An 18,402-nucleotide genomic window follows, 5' to 3' on the forward strand; every position below is an offset into this window, starting at 1 on the left:
TACTATGCATGACTACAGGTGTTTTGTATTTTGAAACATTGGTTCCTGAAAAGTCAGAGAGTAAAGCGATGAAATTTGAACATTAGACAACTCACTCCCTTCCTTATTGGTGATAAGACTGGTAGCAAGAGGCAAATTAGATGATTACGGCAAAAGTGGTGATGAACGTGAACAGCTCTTTAACTGGGACACTCAATAGAGGTAGAGGTGTGGGCTGATGGGACACACAAGATTGCTGGACGGCTCGTGGTGGGGAAGGGCAAAGAAGAGCGGAGCGTCACGGTTAGCGGCAACAGCCAGCGTGTATCTCTTGTTCAGTGAGTGCCAGTGCTGTCGTTGTTCTGAGTGACCCATGTGAGTTAAACTCCTGTAATTCTCACAGACACCTTGTGGGGGAGGCTTTATTAGCCCCTCCATTTTCCAGATGGGGAAATCTGGGTGCAGACTTAACAGCTCGCCCAGAGTTATAACCCTAAGTGGTGGCATTGCTTAGAACTGGACTCCTGGCAAACATGCCTAACCATTCCTGCTCCTTAGGGCGCCACCCCATACCACTAATGAAGATGTGCGACCACCGAGGCTATTTACCTTTACGCTCCCTGTCTTAGGGTTTATACTACAGAATCAATATGGTAATCCAACCGTGGGTCCGGGTGCGGAGGTGGTGGTCCTTGGGGAGAAGCATGCGTCAAAAAAAAAGAGGTGTGGGGCCAAGTGAGGGTGCTGGAGAGTCGCCTACTACTCGGTGGAGGATCGCTGGGGTGGGTTGATGCCGGGGTAAGCAGGGCTCTTACGCCACCTCTGACGCAAATAAGCGTCAGAGCCGGGGGTGGAGATGTCGTCACCACCCGCCCGGGGTTGGCCAAGTTGCCGAAAGAGGGGCGTGTAGACCCCGCCTCATAGGAGGGTGGGGAGTGGCAGGCCCCGCCCTTGCCCCTCTGGCTGGCTCCTGCCCGTGTCGCTGCGGCTCTGGCTTCAGAGCGAGCGCTGGGAGCCGGGAAGGATGCGGCGCCCAAGGAGGCCTGGGGGTCCCGGGGGACCCGGGGGTCTCCGGATGCTCCTCTGTCTCCTGCTTCTGAGCAGCCGCCCGGGAGGCTGCAGCGCCATTAGTGCCCACGGTCAGGAGGAAACGGGGTGGCAAGGGGTGGGGGGGCGGTGGAGGGTGGAGAGAAGGAGGGAGGACCTATGGTGCCGGGAGCAAAACTCGGTGGGGGTTGGGGGAAGTAGCACGAAGATAGGAAGCTCAGGTAGAATCTGTGCGTGGAATGGGGCAGGGGGAAACACTGTAAGATGAGAAAGATGAGAGGGAGTCTGAGAGGAAAGGGGCGTAGGCCTGGAGGTGGGGCTGGGAATACGGGGGCGGGACCTAAGAGAAGCGGGCTCTGGGGAAGATAGTGGGTTTGGGAGGACGATCGGGGATGCTAAAGGACAGAGGGACTTAGAGACGGGTACAAGACCCAGGAGAAGCGAGTAGAGGTGCCCTAGAAGTGAAGACCGGCGCCGAGGGATTGGATGGGGTGGAGTAGGGAGAAGGAATCCTGACCACGGGGCTGTAGCAGTCCCGGCCCGCCGGGAGCCTCGGGGTCCCAGCTCCCAGTAGAAGATCAGGCTGCAGGAGTGTTCCAGGGTTTTATTTTCAAGCCTAGAGAGCCGATTGCTGAAATTGGACCTCCGGTAAGAGGGGAGGGAGCAGAAAAGGGTGGAGACGAAAGGGTCTCCTTCCGTCCCCCTCCCCACAGACCTGCCCATTGCTGACTCACTTCTGAGCGGACTGAGACACTCAGCGCTGACTCATGGGCAGGGGGAGGGTGGGAAAGGGGCTTGTGGGGGAAGGGGGGCAGCCTTGCTGTCTGGCGCCCTCCTTCCCCACACGGCTTGGAAACCAAAGCAGGGTACTTCCTGTGACGTTGTGGGTTGGTAAGATGAAGGCTGGAACGACGAAGGGGTCAGATCTTGTGGATATTCCCCGCCCTGTCGCCCCTCCCTCCTCCCCCTAACTGCTTCCAGGCGAGCCTTCGGCGGCTCGGCTCAGGGTTTCAGCACTGCGGACAGCGCCAGCAGCTCTGGAGCCTCCTCTGTAGGGACAGCCCGGCACCATTTCTTGCCTTGGAACCAGCCCGCCCTTACCCCTTTCTCACATGGAGGGGGAGCGTGCTAGAGTTTTCATTCCTTTTAAATCCCAGGCCATCATAGTTAGAATGCTCTTGGAGACTTGGGGAGGAAAGTCCCTTTTCCCTTGGAATCTAGCTAGAATCTTCCCAGTAGTACTTCTATGCAGATTTAAGTAAATATCCTCCAGCCTCATCTGGAAGCCTTCGGCCCCATCATTCAGCTAAACAAACAGAGGCTTTTAGGGAAATGATCCAGACTCATAGATCTTTAGAATCCAAATCCAGATCCTGCACTGCTTTCTCTCAAGAAATCTAGACTTCTTCCCTCCTCTCCTCCCAACTTAAAGCCTTCCTTAGAATGAAAGAGTGGACTCCATCTGCTCCCCATGCTCCCAGTCTGTCCACCCCTCTGATCATTCTGTGTGGAGTGTCTGGACCTCTTCTCGCTCTCCTTTTACAGGCTGCCTGTTTGACCGCAGGCTCTGCTCTCACTTGGAAGTCTGTATTCAGGGTGAGTGGGGCCCAAGCATAAGATTCATGAGACAGGGGGAACACAGTAAGACAGAAGTGGGGGGAGGCATGGAAGGGCTAAGGGGTGCTGGGTTTGGGGACAAGGGGAGGCTTCTCTGGGAAGCATAACACTGGGAAGCTGTACAAGGAGATAGTCAGGTGCTGTTCCTCGGCATCCTGGATTTGGGCTATCTCCTGTCCCCTATAACACCACTTTTGTCCTCTTAGATGGCTTGTTTGGACAGTGCCAGGTGGGAGTGGGGCAGGCTCGGCCCCTCTTGCAAGTCACCTCCCCTGTCCTTCAGCGCTTACAAGGTGTGCTCCGACAACTCATGTCCCAAGGTGAGGTCTAGGTGAATTGGAGGAGAGACAGAACCAGTAAGATAAGAATGGGGAACCAAGGGCCATGTGAATCAAAGTTTTTTTATCATGAAATATTCCTATCACACCCACTTCTGTACCTTTCCCTCCCCAAATCTTGCTGGAGAAGGGAGCAACTCAAGTAGAATCCTTGAGCTGTACTGTTCACACCTAGACTCCCTGGAGGAGTACAGAGGAAGTTTCTAGAAGTCATTGGAAGAGGCCAGCATCCATTTCTGTGTGACTGTCCTACTCTCTGGAACTCTTTGTATGCCCCAGAATCATTAATTCTGGAGTCCTCAGTCAGAGGTCTCCATTCATTTCTGTTCATTCAAGTACTTATTGACTACTTCCAATGTGGTGAATGTAGTTTTAGGTGCTTGGAATGCATCAGGTAATAAAACAGACAAAGGTGTTTGCCTCTTGGGGCTTACATTTTGAGTGAGGGAAGGAGTATATTATATAAATTAGTGAACAGATACTATAATAAAAGGTGGCAAATGCTATGGGGAAAATCAAATATTGCAGCAGGATACAGGGGTCAGTCAGATATAATGAGATAGAAAACTATTGTTTTAAGTAAAGAAAGATCTGAGGCTATGAAAACTGAACAAAGAGGTCAAGGAGGTTGAGGTGGTTGTTTTTTGTTTTTGTTTTTTGCTTGTTTGTTTTGTTTATTTGTTTTAATCTTGGGGCAGAGTGTCTCAGGCCAACGCAGAGCCAGAACAAAAGCCCTAGGGCAGGAGGGTGAGTTTGGGGAACACCTTGGAGAACACCTCTATGGTGTAGCTGTGTGAGAGGGGTAGAGAGGAAGATAGAAGGTCGAGTCAAGTAGGTAAAAGGGAAGGAATCCAGATTGTTGCAGGGCTGTAGGAGGATGTGTGGTCTGTACTCTGAGTAAAGAGGAAACCATCACAAGGGTTGAGCACAGAGGTGCATGTTCCACTTCTACTTTAAAAGGGTCACTCTTACCACTCTGTTGAAATTGCAACATAAGGAATCAAGAATGGAGCAGGAAGAGCCTTCAAAGTTATCATAATAAATCATGTAAGTGATGAATATGACTGTAACCTAAATAGCTGCAAGGAGGTAGAGAGGAAAGGCATTCTGCACATATTTTTAAGGTAGTGAGCATTAAGAGGGGAGAAATTGAATCATGTTTGCATGCAAAATGAAATTTCGTTGAATACAAGGGGAATAATGATGTAGGAAATAGGGGATCGTTTGAGGGATGTTCTTGAGTGGGTAATACAGGATAAAATCTAGCACTCAGATGGAGGAATTGACCTTAAATAAGAACACAATATAGTTTATCTAATGTTATAGGTAAGAAAACAGGAATGGATGCTGCTTGATCTAAAAGTATGATTTAAGAGCAGTACAGACTATTCATCCACAAATTGGGGACCAGGAATGGAGGCAGAAGATTATTACTTTAGGACAAGTGTCTAACTTTCCCCAAGGGCAGAGATTCACAGAAGGAAAAGGTCAAACAGCAGATCTGCCTCAGGACCCAAGGATAATGATGATGAATGTTTAACGCATGTGTGTTCTGCTTTAGAACTTTGTAAGCACTTGCCTCACCCTGATCTCACAACAGCCCCCAAAATGTGTTATTCTCAAGTTACAAATAAGAGAAAATGAGGTTCAGAATCGATAGAAAGAATAATAGGAATGATGATTATGATAATAATTTTAATATTGTTGTAAGTTTGCTAGAGGACAGATGCTATTCTAACGATTTTGTGTTGTGTTTTTTTTTTTAATTACCAGAAAAATCTTAGGAGTGATTGACTCATTCTATAGATGAGGGAACTGAGTCCCAGGCAAGCTCAACAACTTGCCCAAAGTCACACATTAGCAGGTGGCAGAGGATTCAAATCCAGTGTCACTGGAGATAGTCTGGCTCCAAAATCTGTCCCTGAAAGTGGGGAGAGGAGAGCTCAGGTCACCCACCAGGACTTGAGACCCTGTCACGGCCCCTCTGCTATGCCACACTCCGTCCAGTGCTGGAAGGGGGTGCAGTTTGATCTTTTGATCTCTACTGGTCGCTGCCACTGGTCCCCCTGGCTGCCCCAGCCAGGCTCACCCTGTCGTGTGCCCTGGCAGGATTGTCCTGGCATGATGACCTCACCCAGTATGTGATCTCCCAGGAGATGGAACGCATCCCCAGGCTCTACCCCTCAGAGTCCCGCCCAAGGGACAGGTAGGCGTCCTCTCTCAACAGCTCTAGCATGACAAGGTCAGTGGGTCTGTGGTCTTTTAATGGATGGAGGAAAAGGAGAGGGCGGTATGGGGCAGGGCTTGCATGCATAGTGGGAGCTGAGCGCATCCCTGGGGATTCAGCAAACGGGCGTTTTTGTAATATTTTGGAAAATGTGGACACTTGGTGTTTTCAGACTCTTTAAGTATATAGTTATTATTTTTTAACTATTCTATTTACTTTCGACAGCTAACATTTTAAAAGAAGCATCAAACTAGTCACAGAACAAATTATATTTTTGACGGACTAGAGAGGTTTAACATTGTTTCATGGCTACGTGGTGCCTATGGTGGGAGATACCATCATCTTCCTGTGGCACAGGAACACAGACAGCTCACCTAACACTATAAGTAGCAAGGCCGGTATAGAAATGCTAGGAGATGTCACATGTGGGTTAAGAGCTGTGCAGACTCTGCAAAGCAAAGGAAGTAAACAAGGGCCATGCAGCTGGGGTGATGGAGGCCCGGCGGGGGCAGCACACATGGAATATTTGAACGTGAACACAGACAGCCCCGTGGAGGGCTAGCTGCAGGCGTGATTCGTCCAGAAACATCCTGGCTGCCTCCTCCTGCTCTGTCCCCCTTCTCGCATGCTTCCCTAACCTCTGCAGCTGTATTTCAGAGACTGGGCATGCCTACTAGAGAGGCAAGCACCGCTGCCACAGGCTTGACCTCTGCCCTTCCCCTGAGGCCACCTAGTTTCTCAGGAGGTCAGACTCAGTCTAAACACGTCTCTGCCGTGGAGGTCTCTGCCTTTGTCTGTCACAACCAACGTACACCTGCTCTCTTCCCCAGGCCTGGCTTGGTGCCCAGGAGATCTGGTCCTGCAGGGGAGCTGCTTGTACAGGGCATCCCCACTGGCTCTGCCCCTGCCACCCAGCACCGCCTTCCGCGACCTCCGGGGGGTGGGGATAGAGCGGGGGCAGGCTCTCCCCTGTCCCCTCTGCAAGCTGAGCTACTGCCTCCTCTCTTGGAGCACCTGCTGCTACCCCCACAGCCCCCCCACCCTGCCCTGAGTTATGAACCTGCCCTGCTGCAGCCCTACCTGTTCCACCAGGTGAGTCCCAGACACTGGCCCCACCTCCCCGCCCCCCAGCCCTGACGTCTGCTCTTACCCAGATCTCTGGTTTCTCACAGTTTGCCTCCCGCGATGGCTCCCGGGGCTCAGAGAGCTCCCCAGGGATGGCCAGTGTTGGCCCCCTGTCCAAGACTGAACCCCCTGCCCTCTTCAGCAGAACTGCCCCCAAGGGCATGTTTGGGGCTCACCCTGGCCACTCCTATGGGGACCCTCCAGGGCCTTCACCTGCTCAGCTTTTCCAGGAGTCAGGACTGCTTTACCTGGCCCAGGAACCGCCAGTGCCCAGCAGGGCCAGGGCACCCAGGCTGCCAGAGCAAGGGGGCAGCAGCCGGGCAGAGGACTCCTCAGAGGGCTATGAGGAGGAAAGACTAGAGGGTCTCAGAGAGAAGCTGCCTTCCCCAGCAGAGCAGCCAGGTAACAGCCCTCAGCGTCCACCTTCCTGTCTGTGGGGAATGCTTTTGGGTCTCCTTCCATGTATTGACTTCTCCTTAGACCATTCACAAACCTAACTAATGTCTACTGACAACCTGGCCCATGCCAGGCACTAGGTAGGCAGTGGAGGCCATGGGGGTGGTGCTGACACGACTCTTCATGGAGAGTCACACGTCTGTGGTTGAGCCGAAGCTGGGTCTTGGCCCCAGGAAGGCCTTTCCCCCCCAAACTGCAAGAGCTAGCAGGGCAGAGAGGGACAGTGTCTCAATGTCTGAGATCCCCTCTCCCCTCCACCATACCATCTGCATCCCACAAGTTTATGCCACCAGCACTAAGCTCTGTGTCTGGCTCCCAGCAGACGTGACTCTGAAGAGACTGGCAGCTGTGCTGGCGGGCTACGGGGTGGATGTGCACCAGCTCACCCCGGAGCAGGTCTCCACCCTCTCGACCCTGTTGCAGCTGCTGCCCAAGGGCACAGGACAAAATCTGGGTGAGTGAGTGAGTGTCTCTGTAACACTACCAGCTTCTCAGAGGCTCCTCGCTTGACCTCTCAAAACCACCTGGAGCAGTCTAGAGAGAAAGGGTCAGGGTCAAGGTCAAGGACAGAGAATTCTTTGAAGAGGCCGTCAGTGCCAGCCAAGGTCAAGGAGCAAGGAGGTAGTGGTGAGGTGAGAAATTAGAGCAGGACAGGGGTGGGAGTGATGGGAGCGGGTGTGAGCCCTCGATGAGGACAAAGAGGGGCGTGGTCAGTGAGGGGCGTGGCCAATGGAAAGGAGAAGCCAGTGATTGAGGGGTGTAGTTTATGACGGACTAAATTACAGAGAATTGCAAGCAGAAGCAGGAGGTGCGAGTTCCAGTTTAGGATAAGACCAAAGACCTGTGTCCTGGTCACTGACGCCAGGGTCAGGGTCTTTGGCACTCCCTCGCCCCCCCCCCTCCCGCCCCGTGGTGTGTGGATGGATGGGGCCCTTTGTCCAGAGTCTTGTTTTTCCTGTCTCTACAGGAGGGGCTGTAAACATCGGTGCTGACATCAAGAAAGTAAGTTCCCTGCATTTCCCTCATCCTTAATGCCCCAGGGCAGCAAACCCCTTTGAATCTAAACCTCTGGGTCAAGACATCTATCCTCCAACCCTTCATTCTGGGAAAAGTAAGGCCCAAACTAAATCATTGCTTAAGAACTTAGTTTAAATTGGTGGCAGTGCCCGAACTAGAAACCAGAAGTCATGCTTCACTGCTTATTCTCCGCTCTGTGGACATCTCAGACTCTGTTCTGCCCGAGTATCCCTAGGGAAGGAGGGACTTGTGCGCAGGCAGGCTTCTGACACCCCTGTCACCTAAAGGAACTCCATCAGTATCACATGTCAGATTTCTGAGATTTTTGAGACTAAAGATATTCTGAAAACCTTTGTCTATCCCAACCCAGCTTCCCTCACTCCAGGCCCACCCTCTAGATTATTACTGACGTGAACCACACATTCAGTCCTTTATTGATTCATTGCTTCATTCATCCACTTGGCTCGCTTTTCCGGGTGGCTTCTCTGTGGATGCACCAGGCCATGGGGTTAGAAAGAGAAGTCTTCAGCTCCTCAGTAGGGGGCTCAGAGTTCAGGGTATAACCTCCCTTCCCCACCCTCCCCCAGCCCCTGCTCTGTGCAGAAACCACACCTCTACCATCTCTTCTAACAGACAATGGAGGAGCAGATGCAGGGTGGAGACACAGCTGAGCCTCCACCCCCCACCCCTTCCCTGCCTGGATATCCCACTGCTGTCCCCACCTCCAATAAAGCCCAGCAGGTGCTGGGTTCTGGATCCTCTGAGTCCCCCAAAACTGCTGGCCCCGCAGCCACATCTGTCCTGCTGGAGAAAAAGAGTCCTCTGGGCCAGAGTCAACCCACCATGGCAGGACAGCCCTCCACTCAGCCATCGGCAGAGGAATATGGCTACATTGTCACTGACCAAAAGTAAGGAAGCCTGGGGAAGCTCTCCTGGGCCTGGGATGGCGGCCTGGCAAAGGCAGAGAGCAGAAATCTAGATGTAGACAGGGCTGGGCTACTCTGCACCCCTAACCATGGCCTGTTTCAAGAAAGTGGCCAAGAGGGCCCCCACTTTCCTCCCTCTGCCCACTCACCACTTTCAGGCCCCTGAGTCTGGCTGCGGGAGTGAAACTGCTGGAGATCCTGGCTGAGCATGTGCACATGTCCTCGGGCAGCTTCATCAACATCAGGTGGGACTGGTATCTTGTGGGCAGCAGGGACCTAAAGGGTAGCAGAGATCCAGCAGGTAGCTGGGGCAGATGGTGGCTGGCGGCGGTCAGGGAGTGAGGGGAAGACAAGCACTGACAAGGGGCCATTGCATTGAAGGCGCAGCCACACCTGCCCACTGCTGGCCCCACAGTCTCCCCTGCCCTCTGCTGCTCCCCTAGGGAGAACATTCTATTCTGTATCCAGCACTGATGTTTTATATCCTATCTATTAGGTTCCGTCTACACTGTAGTTTAAATGTAAAAACTCCTGGGGTGGGGGTGGGTCACTGTAATGCCACTGAGTGGTCCTGCTGGGAACAGAGGAGGGTCTTGGGCCTATTGATGCTGAGCCCCTTCCCTCCAGCTTCCCCCCAGGAGACGTCCAGCGTCAGCCCCCTCCTGTAATGGGGAGAGGGTAGGCCCTGGCCTCTTTTTGAGTCTGCGGTCTAGGAAGAGTAAGGCAGTAACACAGCGTCTCTCTGGCAGTGTGGTGGGACCAGCCCTCACCTTTCGCATCCGGCACAATGAACAGAACCTGACCTTGGCTGATGTGACCCAGAAAGCTGGTAAATAATGCCCAGCCCGACCCCAGCCCTATTAGGCTATACAGTCTGTGCATGATGTGCCTTTGAAATATTCTCAGCCCACACGTGTCTTGCCTGCCACCTGGCAAAACGTAACATAGAGTGAAGACCACCTTGGCTAAAGAGACTGACCTAAATTCATCCTACCTGCAGGGCTGATGAAGTCCAAACTGGAAGCACAGGCAGGGCTCCACATCTTGCAGACAGGCGTGGGACAGGTATGAGCTCACTAGTGAGCCAGTCAGAAACCCAGAGGGCTAATGTTGCCAATGAGAGATGGAGGCAAACTTGGCAAGAGAAAAGGAACTGAAACCTCATACAGCTCACTAGTCCACAGTTCGCTAAAGCAGCCCTCTCCCTGCAGTTTTCTTTCTGACCAGCAGATGGCGCCAGTGGGCCTCCCTGCAGCGGGCAGCGGGCCGCGTGCTTGGCAGGAATCTGCTGAGAACTCCCTAACGCCCTGGAGTAGTACTTGAATTCCTTGCCCAGATCAGACATTAAACTCAAAATAGGTTTCTATTCTGCGTCCAACACTGATGTTTTATATCCTACCTGTTGGGTTCCGTGTACACTGTAGTGTAAATGTAAAAATTCATGGGGTGAGGGTGGGGTGGCCGTGGGGGGCGTCACCCACTGTCACCGGCATGTGGTTCTGCTGGGAACAGAGGAGGGTCTTGGGCCTATCGGAGCTGAGCCCCTTCCCTCCAGCTTCGCCCCAGGAGACATCCAGCAGGCCGTTCCCGGGACAGGGGTGAGGTGTCTAAATTCCCTTCTCCGGGTGTTCCCCCTTGACTCTAGCCTTGTTCCCGCAGAGGGAGGAGGCAGCCGAGGTCCTTCCCCGAAAGGCGCACAGCACCTCTCCGCTGCGCTCCGTGCTGCTGACGCTGGTGGCCCTGGCGGGGGCGGCGGGGCTGCTGGTGGCTCTGGCGGTGGCTCTGTGTATGGGGCAGCGCTCGCGGCAGCGCGACAAGGAGCACCTGGCGGCCCTGGGGCCTGAGGGGGCTCAGGGGGACACTACCTTTGAGTACCAGGTATGCGGGCAAGCCCAGAAGTTTGTTGAGGAGTGGGGGGAGGGGCTGGGGAAGCAGGGGCCCCCAGGGGGTGACGGCAGGAGTTGGATAAGGAGTGAGTGCCCATCCCTGAGCACATTAGGCCCAGTCTGGAGAGCCCCAACAGGGTGGGGGCAGGCACGTAATACGCCATCATGTAGCAGCTGAGTTGTCAAGCAGAGCACCCCGACAAAGGTGAGGGCCAAGCCAGACGCCCTAACCTAGAGGAGATGGGTTCATTTAAAATCAATTGAGGATGGGGCCCTTCCTGGTGGCGCAGCGGGTTAAAGCACAGCACTAAGAAGCTAAAGCCGCTTCCGCATCGTGAGTTCGATCCCTGCCTGCCCGGGAGGAGATCCACATGGTGAGGCAGACCTCTCCTGACCCGCCCGCTGCTCCCCTCAGCAGTGTGCTTCCTCAGTCAGCCTGTTCTGCTCCCCACTCTGTCTCTGGTGAATCTTCTCACTACCCTGAACCTCTGGCTTGTACTCCAGCTCTGTCTGCATAAGTAAATAAATATTTTTAAAAAATCAATTGAGGATGAGCTTAGGATTCAGAACAGAACCCAGGATCTGGCTGAAAAGATCGGGGCACGGCCCGCCCCACCCTTCCTCCGCAGGACCTGTGCCGTCAGCACATGGCCACTAAGTCCCTGTTCAACCGGGCGGAGGCCCCGCCAGAGCCTTCGCGGGTGAGCAGCGTGTCCTCCCAGTTCAGTGACGCGGCCCAGGCCAGCCCCAGCTCCCACAGCAGCACGCCGTCCTGGTGTGAGGAGCCGGCCCAGGCCAACATGGACATCTCCACAGGACACATGATTCTGGTCAGGACGGGCCCGGTGCAGAGGGGGGAATGGCCCAGGTAGGTGGAAGAGGCCGGCCCGGGGGCCGAGCCAGGCTGTGTGTCCCTGCAGGCCTACATGGAGGACCACCTGCGGAACCGTGACCGCCTGGCCAAGGAGTGGCAGGCCCTGTGTGCCTACCAGGCGGAGCCCAACACCTGTGCCGCTGCCCAGGGAGAGGGCAACCTCAAGAAGAACCGCCATCCCGACTTCCTGCCCTGTGAGTGTGCTCTGCTGGCCAACCCGGTTCCCCCTCTGTCTGCTGGGAGCACCCCAGGGGACTGGGGAAGGGCTGAGACTGATGACAGAGGCAGGTGCCAGCACCCTAATGATGGGGGACGTGGGGTGGGTGCGGGCGTCTCTGTAGATGACCACGCTCGCATCAAGCTGAAGGTGGAGAGCAGCCCTTCCCGGAGTGACTACATCAACGCCAGCCCCATCGTGAGTGGTGCCAGTGCACACCCCTGCCATCCCTGCCCGGGCCCAAACACGCTGTTCCCTGATGTTCGCCACACACCCCCTCAAAGCCCTGCAGTGCTGGCGCCTGGTGTCCTAGCACGGAAATGGGGGCCCAGGTCCCACCAGGCCCCAGCCCACTCCCCTCAGCCTTTCTCATTCTGGCTCATGGTGTGTCTTCCTGCCCCCAGATCGAACACGACCCCCGGATGCCAGCCTACATCGCCACGCAGGGCCCCCTCTCCCATACCATCGCGGACTTCTGGCAGGTGGGTTCTTGGAGGCCGGCTTCTCCAGGGACCGGGGAGCCCAGCGTCAGCCAGGGCTGGCCCTGTCGCAGGGAGGTTGGCAGGAAGGTGCCTGGCCCCTGTCCTAGATGGTGTGGGAGAGCGGCTGCACCGTCATCGTCATGCTCACCCCGCTGGTGGAAGATGGTGTCAAGCAGTGTGACCGCTACTGGCCCGACGAGGGCTCCTCCCTCTACCACGTGTATGAGGTCAGCAGGACACCCTGGCCAGGGGACCATGGGAGTGGGGAAAGGGGAAGGTGACTATTCATCCGTGTACATACATAAGCACATGTCCACGTGTGTGCCGTGCGTGCAGGTGTGTGCACACGTGTCTAGTTTAGGCCAAAACACACCTGTAGGGACCTACACTGGAAGGGATAGAAATAAAACTGGAAAGCCACTGAAGCTAGGAACCACGAGTGTACGAGACAGGGAAACTAAGTCAGTGGACCCAAATACCACGACTGGCACCTACTTTAACTGAGCCTAGCGAAGGTCTGAGTTCCCAGGGGCCAAAGCAAGGAAAGCACCCATCAGGCACATGCGTTGCTAATGCACAGGGGAATCAAGCTGCTTCTTTAGGACAGAGGATAAGGGGGGGCGGGACTGGGCAGATGCAAAGCAAGGGGAAGAGAAACAAATAAGAGAAGGTGAGTGCTCCTGTGTGAGATGAAGAGGGCCTGCCTGCCACCAGGTGCGCACTGGACAGCAGTTTTTTCCACAACCAGACGAGCGCTCTCATTAAAATTTTATTGGCCTTACTCATGATTAAAGCAAAGATCAAATAAAATCATTACCAAGTTTATGGTGCATTGTAGCACTGTCATTTGCTAGACTCTGACGGAGAAACTGGCCTCCAGAAAGTCAGGCTCGTTGCATGCAGGAAGAGCCTCCAGTTGCCCTGAGCAGTAGGTGAGTGACAGGGACAGCTAGGGTTCCTGGGGACAGCCGGGCTAGGCAGCTGAGTAAGCTTCCCTGAAGATTTAGAATTTGCACACGCCGGGATTGGGGTGTGGGGAGACCGGGTCACGAGAGGCTTCGGAGGGTGCACGCAGGGACAGGTCCTGGCACACTGAGGCCCGGTTCCTTCCCCCCTCCCCCCCCCCTCGCCCCGCAGGTGAACCTGGTGTCCGAGCACATCTGGTGCGAGGACTTCCTGGTGCGCAGCTTCTACCTGAAGAACGTGCAGACCCAGGAGACGCGCACGCTGACGCAGTTCCACTTCCTCAGCTGGCCGGCAGAGGGCACCCCGGCCTCCACCCGGCCGCTGCTGGACTTCCGCAGGTGAGCCCCCCCCGCCGCTCCGTGGGGTGCGGGCGCCGGGAGGCGGCTCCCAGGAGTCTGGGGGTGGGAGAGCAGCACCGGGGCAGGGGCCCAGGGGCTGACCCCCAGCTCTCCGGCTCCTCCTGGGGACAAGGTTGTCCGAGGCCCTCGATCCTGACCTGGAGCCTGGCCTCTGCCCTCCGACCGCCCCTGCCACACCCTCCCTAACCAGGACTGATGCTTTGTGTGGCTGTGCTCACCCCCCAGCCACCCGCCCACCGCACCCGTGGGCTTGCTCGGCGTCTGCTCTCTGCTGTTGCGCGTCTCCCTCCCATGCCGTTTTACGCAGGCCCCTCCTTGCCCGGTCTGGCTTCTCCTCTACCCCCTTTTCCAAGAAGGACGCCTCACTTCTCTCGGCCCTGCCGCCCCTCTGTTCTAGCTGTGTCTCCTGCTCGCTGTGCAAGCCTTCCGCGCGATTCTGTATCTGTCCCCTCTGTCTCCCTCCCTCCCGTCCATCTCCCCCTCTTTAGCCCTCTGGCTCTTAGCTTCTACTTACAATTCTCTCCCTCTTGGTCTAGGTCTAGTTCTCTCTCCCCTCCTTTTCCATTCTCTCCTCGGCACTTTTCCCTTGTTCTCTCTCTTCCTGTCTCTCTCCACCTCCCTCCCATCTTGACTGTCCCTCTCTGGCTCTCTTTGTCTCTACCCCACCTCCCCACCTCCCTCTCTCTGTCTCTCTACATGTCTGTCTCCCCGTCACCCACTCTCCCTTCCCTCCTCTCTCTCTCTCTCTCACAGCTGCCGGCGTCATTTTTGTGATCTGCAGCTAGTATTCTCACTCCAGTTGCATAGTCACAAAAGTGATCATTGGCAGGTGTGGCCGCTGCATGGACAGGACAGGACATGGGGATCTGGGGATACCGTCCCAGGGCTGCTGGGAGGGAGACCTGGGGCTGGAGGGACACACGGAGGAGCGGAGGAGCGAGACATATAAAAGGGAGAGCGGAGAGTCTTCGGGTTCTCTGGGGACCAGGCAGGGTGGGGACAGGAAGCTAACAGGGGACGTAACCTGTTCTGACTCCCAAACCACAACCAGGCCAGGCCTCTGGCCCCTGCCTTCGCCCAACTGCCCCCACCCCCAGCCCACACATGCCAGGTGGCTGAGGATCCTGTGACCACTGGCAGACCCCACCCCTGCCCCCCCCCCCGCTGGCCTGTCCTCTCCCCACCCCCACCCTGCTGGCCTGCCCTCTTCTTGGTACTGGACAGAGGGCAGGGACCAGAGTTGGGGCGGGGACAGGGCACAGATTCAGAGAGCCTCTGGGGTCTGAGGCACAGGCTTCTCCAAAGCAGTGCTGGGCACACGGGGGCTGTTTTCTGTTTTCCACATTTAAATCATCCTTAGGGAACTAGTGCATGGAGCTGTTTTAAAGCTGTACAGGTAAGCTTTGCTTTAGGCTGGAATTACATAAACTCAGTTGTACTAGACTCTCAGAACAAATTAATTGCTGTTTAATAACGTAGTTTGATGAAGGCCTACTAGAGGTAAGGAAACATATTTTTTTAATCCTAGAAAGTGACCCTGAGCAAGCTCCTTGACCTCCGGTGTCTCCTTCCCTGTGTGAGCACAGTAGCTCACAGCTGCTGCAGGAGTCAAAAGGATCAAGTGTCTAAAATCTAGTTTAAGTGCCTGGCTCACAGCCAGGGCTCAATTAATTCTAGGCACTATTATTCTCAATATTATTACTCAGTGAGTAGGAACCGTGCCACACAGCCCTCTGACATGCGCCCGGCATGCCAAAAGCTATAAAACCATCCGAAGTTGCCTAAGACCAGCAGGTCTGGGGATTCCGCTTCCTCTGAAACAGCCTAGCAACCCCTGAGAAAGTCCTCACTGTTTGAGGGTATCAGAATTCTCTAGGTAACTCTCCAACCCAAGCAGGAGGGTTAAAGGGATGAGGTTGCACTGGGCCGGGGAGGTAGGGAGGACCCCTGGCCCCTTGCTGACCTGCAGTCAGGGCAGCAGAGAAGAGTCTGAGGTCCAGGAGGACCCCAAGTCTGATAACAAGCCAACCACAGAGCCCCTGTGCTGGGGGATCAGGAGACTGATCCGAGGAAATCGCAACCGTGCGACATACAGAACTAAGCGGCCGTCCTCCCTTGGCCAGAGAACTCTGTTCCCAGGGCTGCCTGGCCTCCAGCCGGGGGAGGCACAGGGAGCCTGAGCAGGGGGCAGGTGTCCTGGGCAGGATGGAGAGGGCAAGTAATTGAGGGCAAGTAGTGGAGGCTGACACTCTGGGGGTCACTGGCAGGTCTGTCCTGCCTGGGCTGGCAGAGGGGACTTTACAAGATCATGTGTACTTCATCACCAGTAGCAGCTGTGCATCGAGTGCCTACTGTGTGCCAGGCACATAATTCTTTGCCCACATTAACTCATGTAATCACGGTGAGAGCTGTAAAGAGGTTCCCGTGATTATCATCCTTATCTTGCAGGTAAGAAAACCGAGGGTCAGAGGGGGTGAGATAGTTGTCCCGGTGCGTAGCTGGGCAAGTAGCCCCTAAGTGACAGGTCCAGGGCCACCCGCAGCATCTTCGACTCTGCCTCCAGCCCCGATGCCTCTCTGCGGGCCCCGTCCCTCCTTGGGCACGTGGAGAGAAAGGAGGAGAGGCGCCCGGGGGTGAGCTTCAGCCCCGCCCCCGTGCTCACGTGCATGTCTTGTTGCAGGAAGGTGAACAAGTGCTACAGAGGCCGCTCCTGCCCCATCATTGTGCATTGCAGGTGCGTGGGGCTGGGCCGGAGCCTGGGGCTGGGGCTGGAAGGGGACAGAGGCCCTGCATGGGGCGTTCCAGGTGCCTGCCCTCTGTGGCCCCTTCCCTGGACACCTCCCGCCAGTCCCCGGAAGTCACTTACAGCCCAGGGCCCACATTCAGCTGTCTGTTTTTGACTGGCCCATGAGCTAAGCATGATATTCACATTCTTAAATGGCAGAAAGACAAGCCAAAGAAGGTGGTGTGACAGGGACTCCGTGGCCCCCAAATTGAAAATACTACCTGGCCATTTACACGCAAAGTCTGCTGATGAGAACCCCGGCCAGAGGCTACAAGGACCGCCAACGGGCTGTCCCTTCCGTGGCCTCCGCCTCAGGGCTGAGCTCTTGCATTTGGCCCGTGACCCAGGGGACACCGCTGCTGCCCCCGTGGTGGGTCACAGGCTCCTGCCACTCTAGACCAGTCCCCAGGGCCCGGGGCTGTGACCTGCCCCCACCCCCGGCTCGCTCACACCCACCCCAGGGCTCCACAGCCCCCCCCGTGCCACACCTGCATGTCCGTGCACCGTGCCCACTCTGCTGGGTCCCCAGCTGAGCCTGTCACCGTCTCCTGTTGCAGCGATGGTGCGGGGAGAACTGGCACCTACATCCTCATTGACATGGTACTGAACCGCATGGCAAAAGGTGAGGACCTGCCCGCGCTGCCGAAGCCCACGCCAGCAGCCGAGTTTGTGGGGGTTCCTGGAGAGGGGGTTCATCCCCAAGCCTTCTCAGTCCTCCAACCTCCAGTGTCCAGGCACCCCAGGCTTTTTGGGTTCTAACCTCTGGCTGCCCCTGCCCTGCCCCTTGTAGGAGTGAAGGAGATTGACATCGCTGCCACGCTGGAGCATGTCCGGGATCAGCGGCCTGGCCTTGTGCGCTCCAAGGTGACTGTTCCTCCCCGCCTGACCCTAGCTGCCCCCTCCCCTAGGACCCACTTCTTGACCGCCCCCCCAAGCCAGCAGCAGCCTCTACCCCAACCCCTGTGCCTTCCCGAGAAGACTCCCCCTGCCAAAGGCCTCCTGTGACGCTCCTCCCACCGCCCCTCCCCAGGACCAGTTTGAATTTGCTCTGACAGCTGTGGCAGAGGAGGTGAATGCCATCCTCAAGGCCCTGCCCCAGTGAGACCTGGGGGGGCCCCCCCGCGGGCAGCCCAGCCTCGGCTCCCTCTGCCTGTGTGAGCATCTGTGTGCCACCCAAAGCCCCACCCCTACCTGCCCCCCTGCCTGAGAACACCTTGCCACCCCCCTCCCAGCCTTCCAGGAGGAACTGTAAGGACCGGGAAGCTGGAGGGCAGGCCGCCCAGCCCCAAGGGTGGGTGCTGAGCCCAGGGTGCCCCAGGGGGAGCTGGCAGCTAGCCAGGAGAGAGGAAAACCAATTCCAGCCAGATCCTTCTCCTGCCTGAGTTCCCTGGCCCCCATCTCCCGCCATCTGGATGCTCCTGCCTTGTCTGTGGGGATCCCCTGCCCCTCCACTCTCCCGTGTGGACAGAACAGGGTGGAGGGACCGTTATGCCCAGCTCGCCCTGCTTTTCCAGCCCCTGATGCCTGCCCCGCTGCCTCTGAGAGCACCCTCCACCCAGCCCTTCCTGCCGCCCCCAGGCCTCCTCCCACACCCTCACTCCACCGTGCCACTCTCTCTCTCTCTCTGGCACAAGATAACATTTCTAGAAAAATCTACTTTTGTATCAATGTGAATAAAGTTAGTGTGTCGTGTGTGCAGCTGCAGCTGGACCCCAGTGCCTGTCTGCTCAGCTTCCAGCTCCACAGCTGGTGTCTCCGCACCTGGCCTTGGCAGGGCCGGCTCCCCCCGCCTGAGTGACGGCAAATAGCAATGAGCGGCGTGTTGGTGCTTTTCCCATGTGGCCGCCAGTCTCCAAGGTGCTTTATTAACTTATTCCGTGTTCGCAGTGCTTCCAGTTTATTAGCCCCACCCCGCAGCCGGCCACAGCACAGTGCTCGCCCAAAGTCACGTTTCTCGTGAGGGGTGCACACCCAGGCCTGCCTGCTTGACTGAGTCTGCTCTCGAGGCTTCAGGAACTTGTAGCCTCAGGAAAAATGTTCCTCTGAAGACAGGCCTAAAGAAGTGCCACAGGCAAAGAGCCTTAAGCAAAACTTGCTGGAG

The 18,402-nt window shown here is 56.1% G+C and overlaps 1 protein-coding gene across 4 annotated transcripts; it reads left to right on the forward strand.

Moving 5' to 3' along the window:
• The first annotated feature begins 782 nt into the window (after positions 1 to 782).
• PTPRN (protein tyrosine phosphatase, receptor type, N) lies at positions 783 to 18,011 on the forward strand. Of its 4 annotated transcripts, none has more exons than XM_004674261.2 (23): positions 783 to 1,118; positions 2,572 to 2,622; positions 2,850 to 2,963; positions 5,091 to 5,187; positions 6,039 to 6,300; positions 6,381 to 6,735; positions 7,112 to 7,243; positions 7,757 to 7,791; positions 8,440 to 8,714; positions 8,891 to 8,977; positions 9,482 to 9,561; positions 9,733 to 9,797; positions 10,392 to 10,610; positions 11,248 to 11,448; positions 11,539 to 11,686; positions 11,834 to 11,907; positions 12,114 to 12,191; positions 12,299 to 12,418; positions 13,329 to 13,495; positions 16,197 to 16,250; positions 16,859 to 16,923; positions 17,092 to 17,165; positions 17,332 to 18,011. In XM_004674261.2, the coding sequence occupies exons 1-23, from the start codon at positions 1,004 to 1,006 to the stop codon at positions 17,401 to 17,403; spliced, it is 2,940 nt and encodes a 979-aa protein (XP_004674318.1). In that variant the 5' UTR covers positions 783 to 1,003; the 3' UTR covers positions 17,404 to 18,011. The 4 variants fall into 4 exon arrangements, with proteins under 4 accessions (XP_004674318.1, XP_012582418.1, XP_012582422.1 ...); XM_012726964.1 differs by having other exon boundaries at positions 936 to 1,118; positions 6,555 to 6,735; XM_012726968.1 differs by having other exon boundaries at positions 936 to 1,118; positions 6,564 to 6,735.
• The last annotated feature ends 391 nt before the right edge of the window (positions 18,012 to 18,402 follow it).

Source organism: Condylura cristata, unplaced genomic scaffold (assembly GCF_000260355.1).
Source record: "Condylura cristata isolate star-nosed mole 26May11 unplaced genomic scaffold, ConCri1.0 scaffold00002, whole genome shotgun sequence".
In the NCBI taxonomy this organism is placed as follows: Eukaryota; Metazoa; Chordata; class Mammalia; order Eulipotyphla; family Talpidae; genus Condylura; species Condylura cristata.

Excerpts from the sequence above, each read along its gene's own strand:
- PTPRN (XM_004674261.2), top strand. The coding sequence starts at position 1,004 with ATGCGGCGCCCAAGGAGGCCTGGGGGTCCCGGGGGACCCGGGGGTCTC. Across the intron at positions 7,792-8,439 it reads TCGGTGCTGACATCAAGAAA|ACAATGGAGGAGCAGATGCA; the intron begins GTAAGTTCCCTG and ends CTCTTCTAACAG. Across the intron at positions 12,192-12,298 it reads CCATCGCGGACTTCTGGCAG|ATGGTGTGGGAGAGCGGCTG; the intron begins GTGGGTTCTTGG and ends CCCCTGTCCTAG.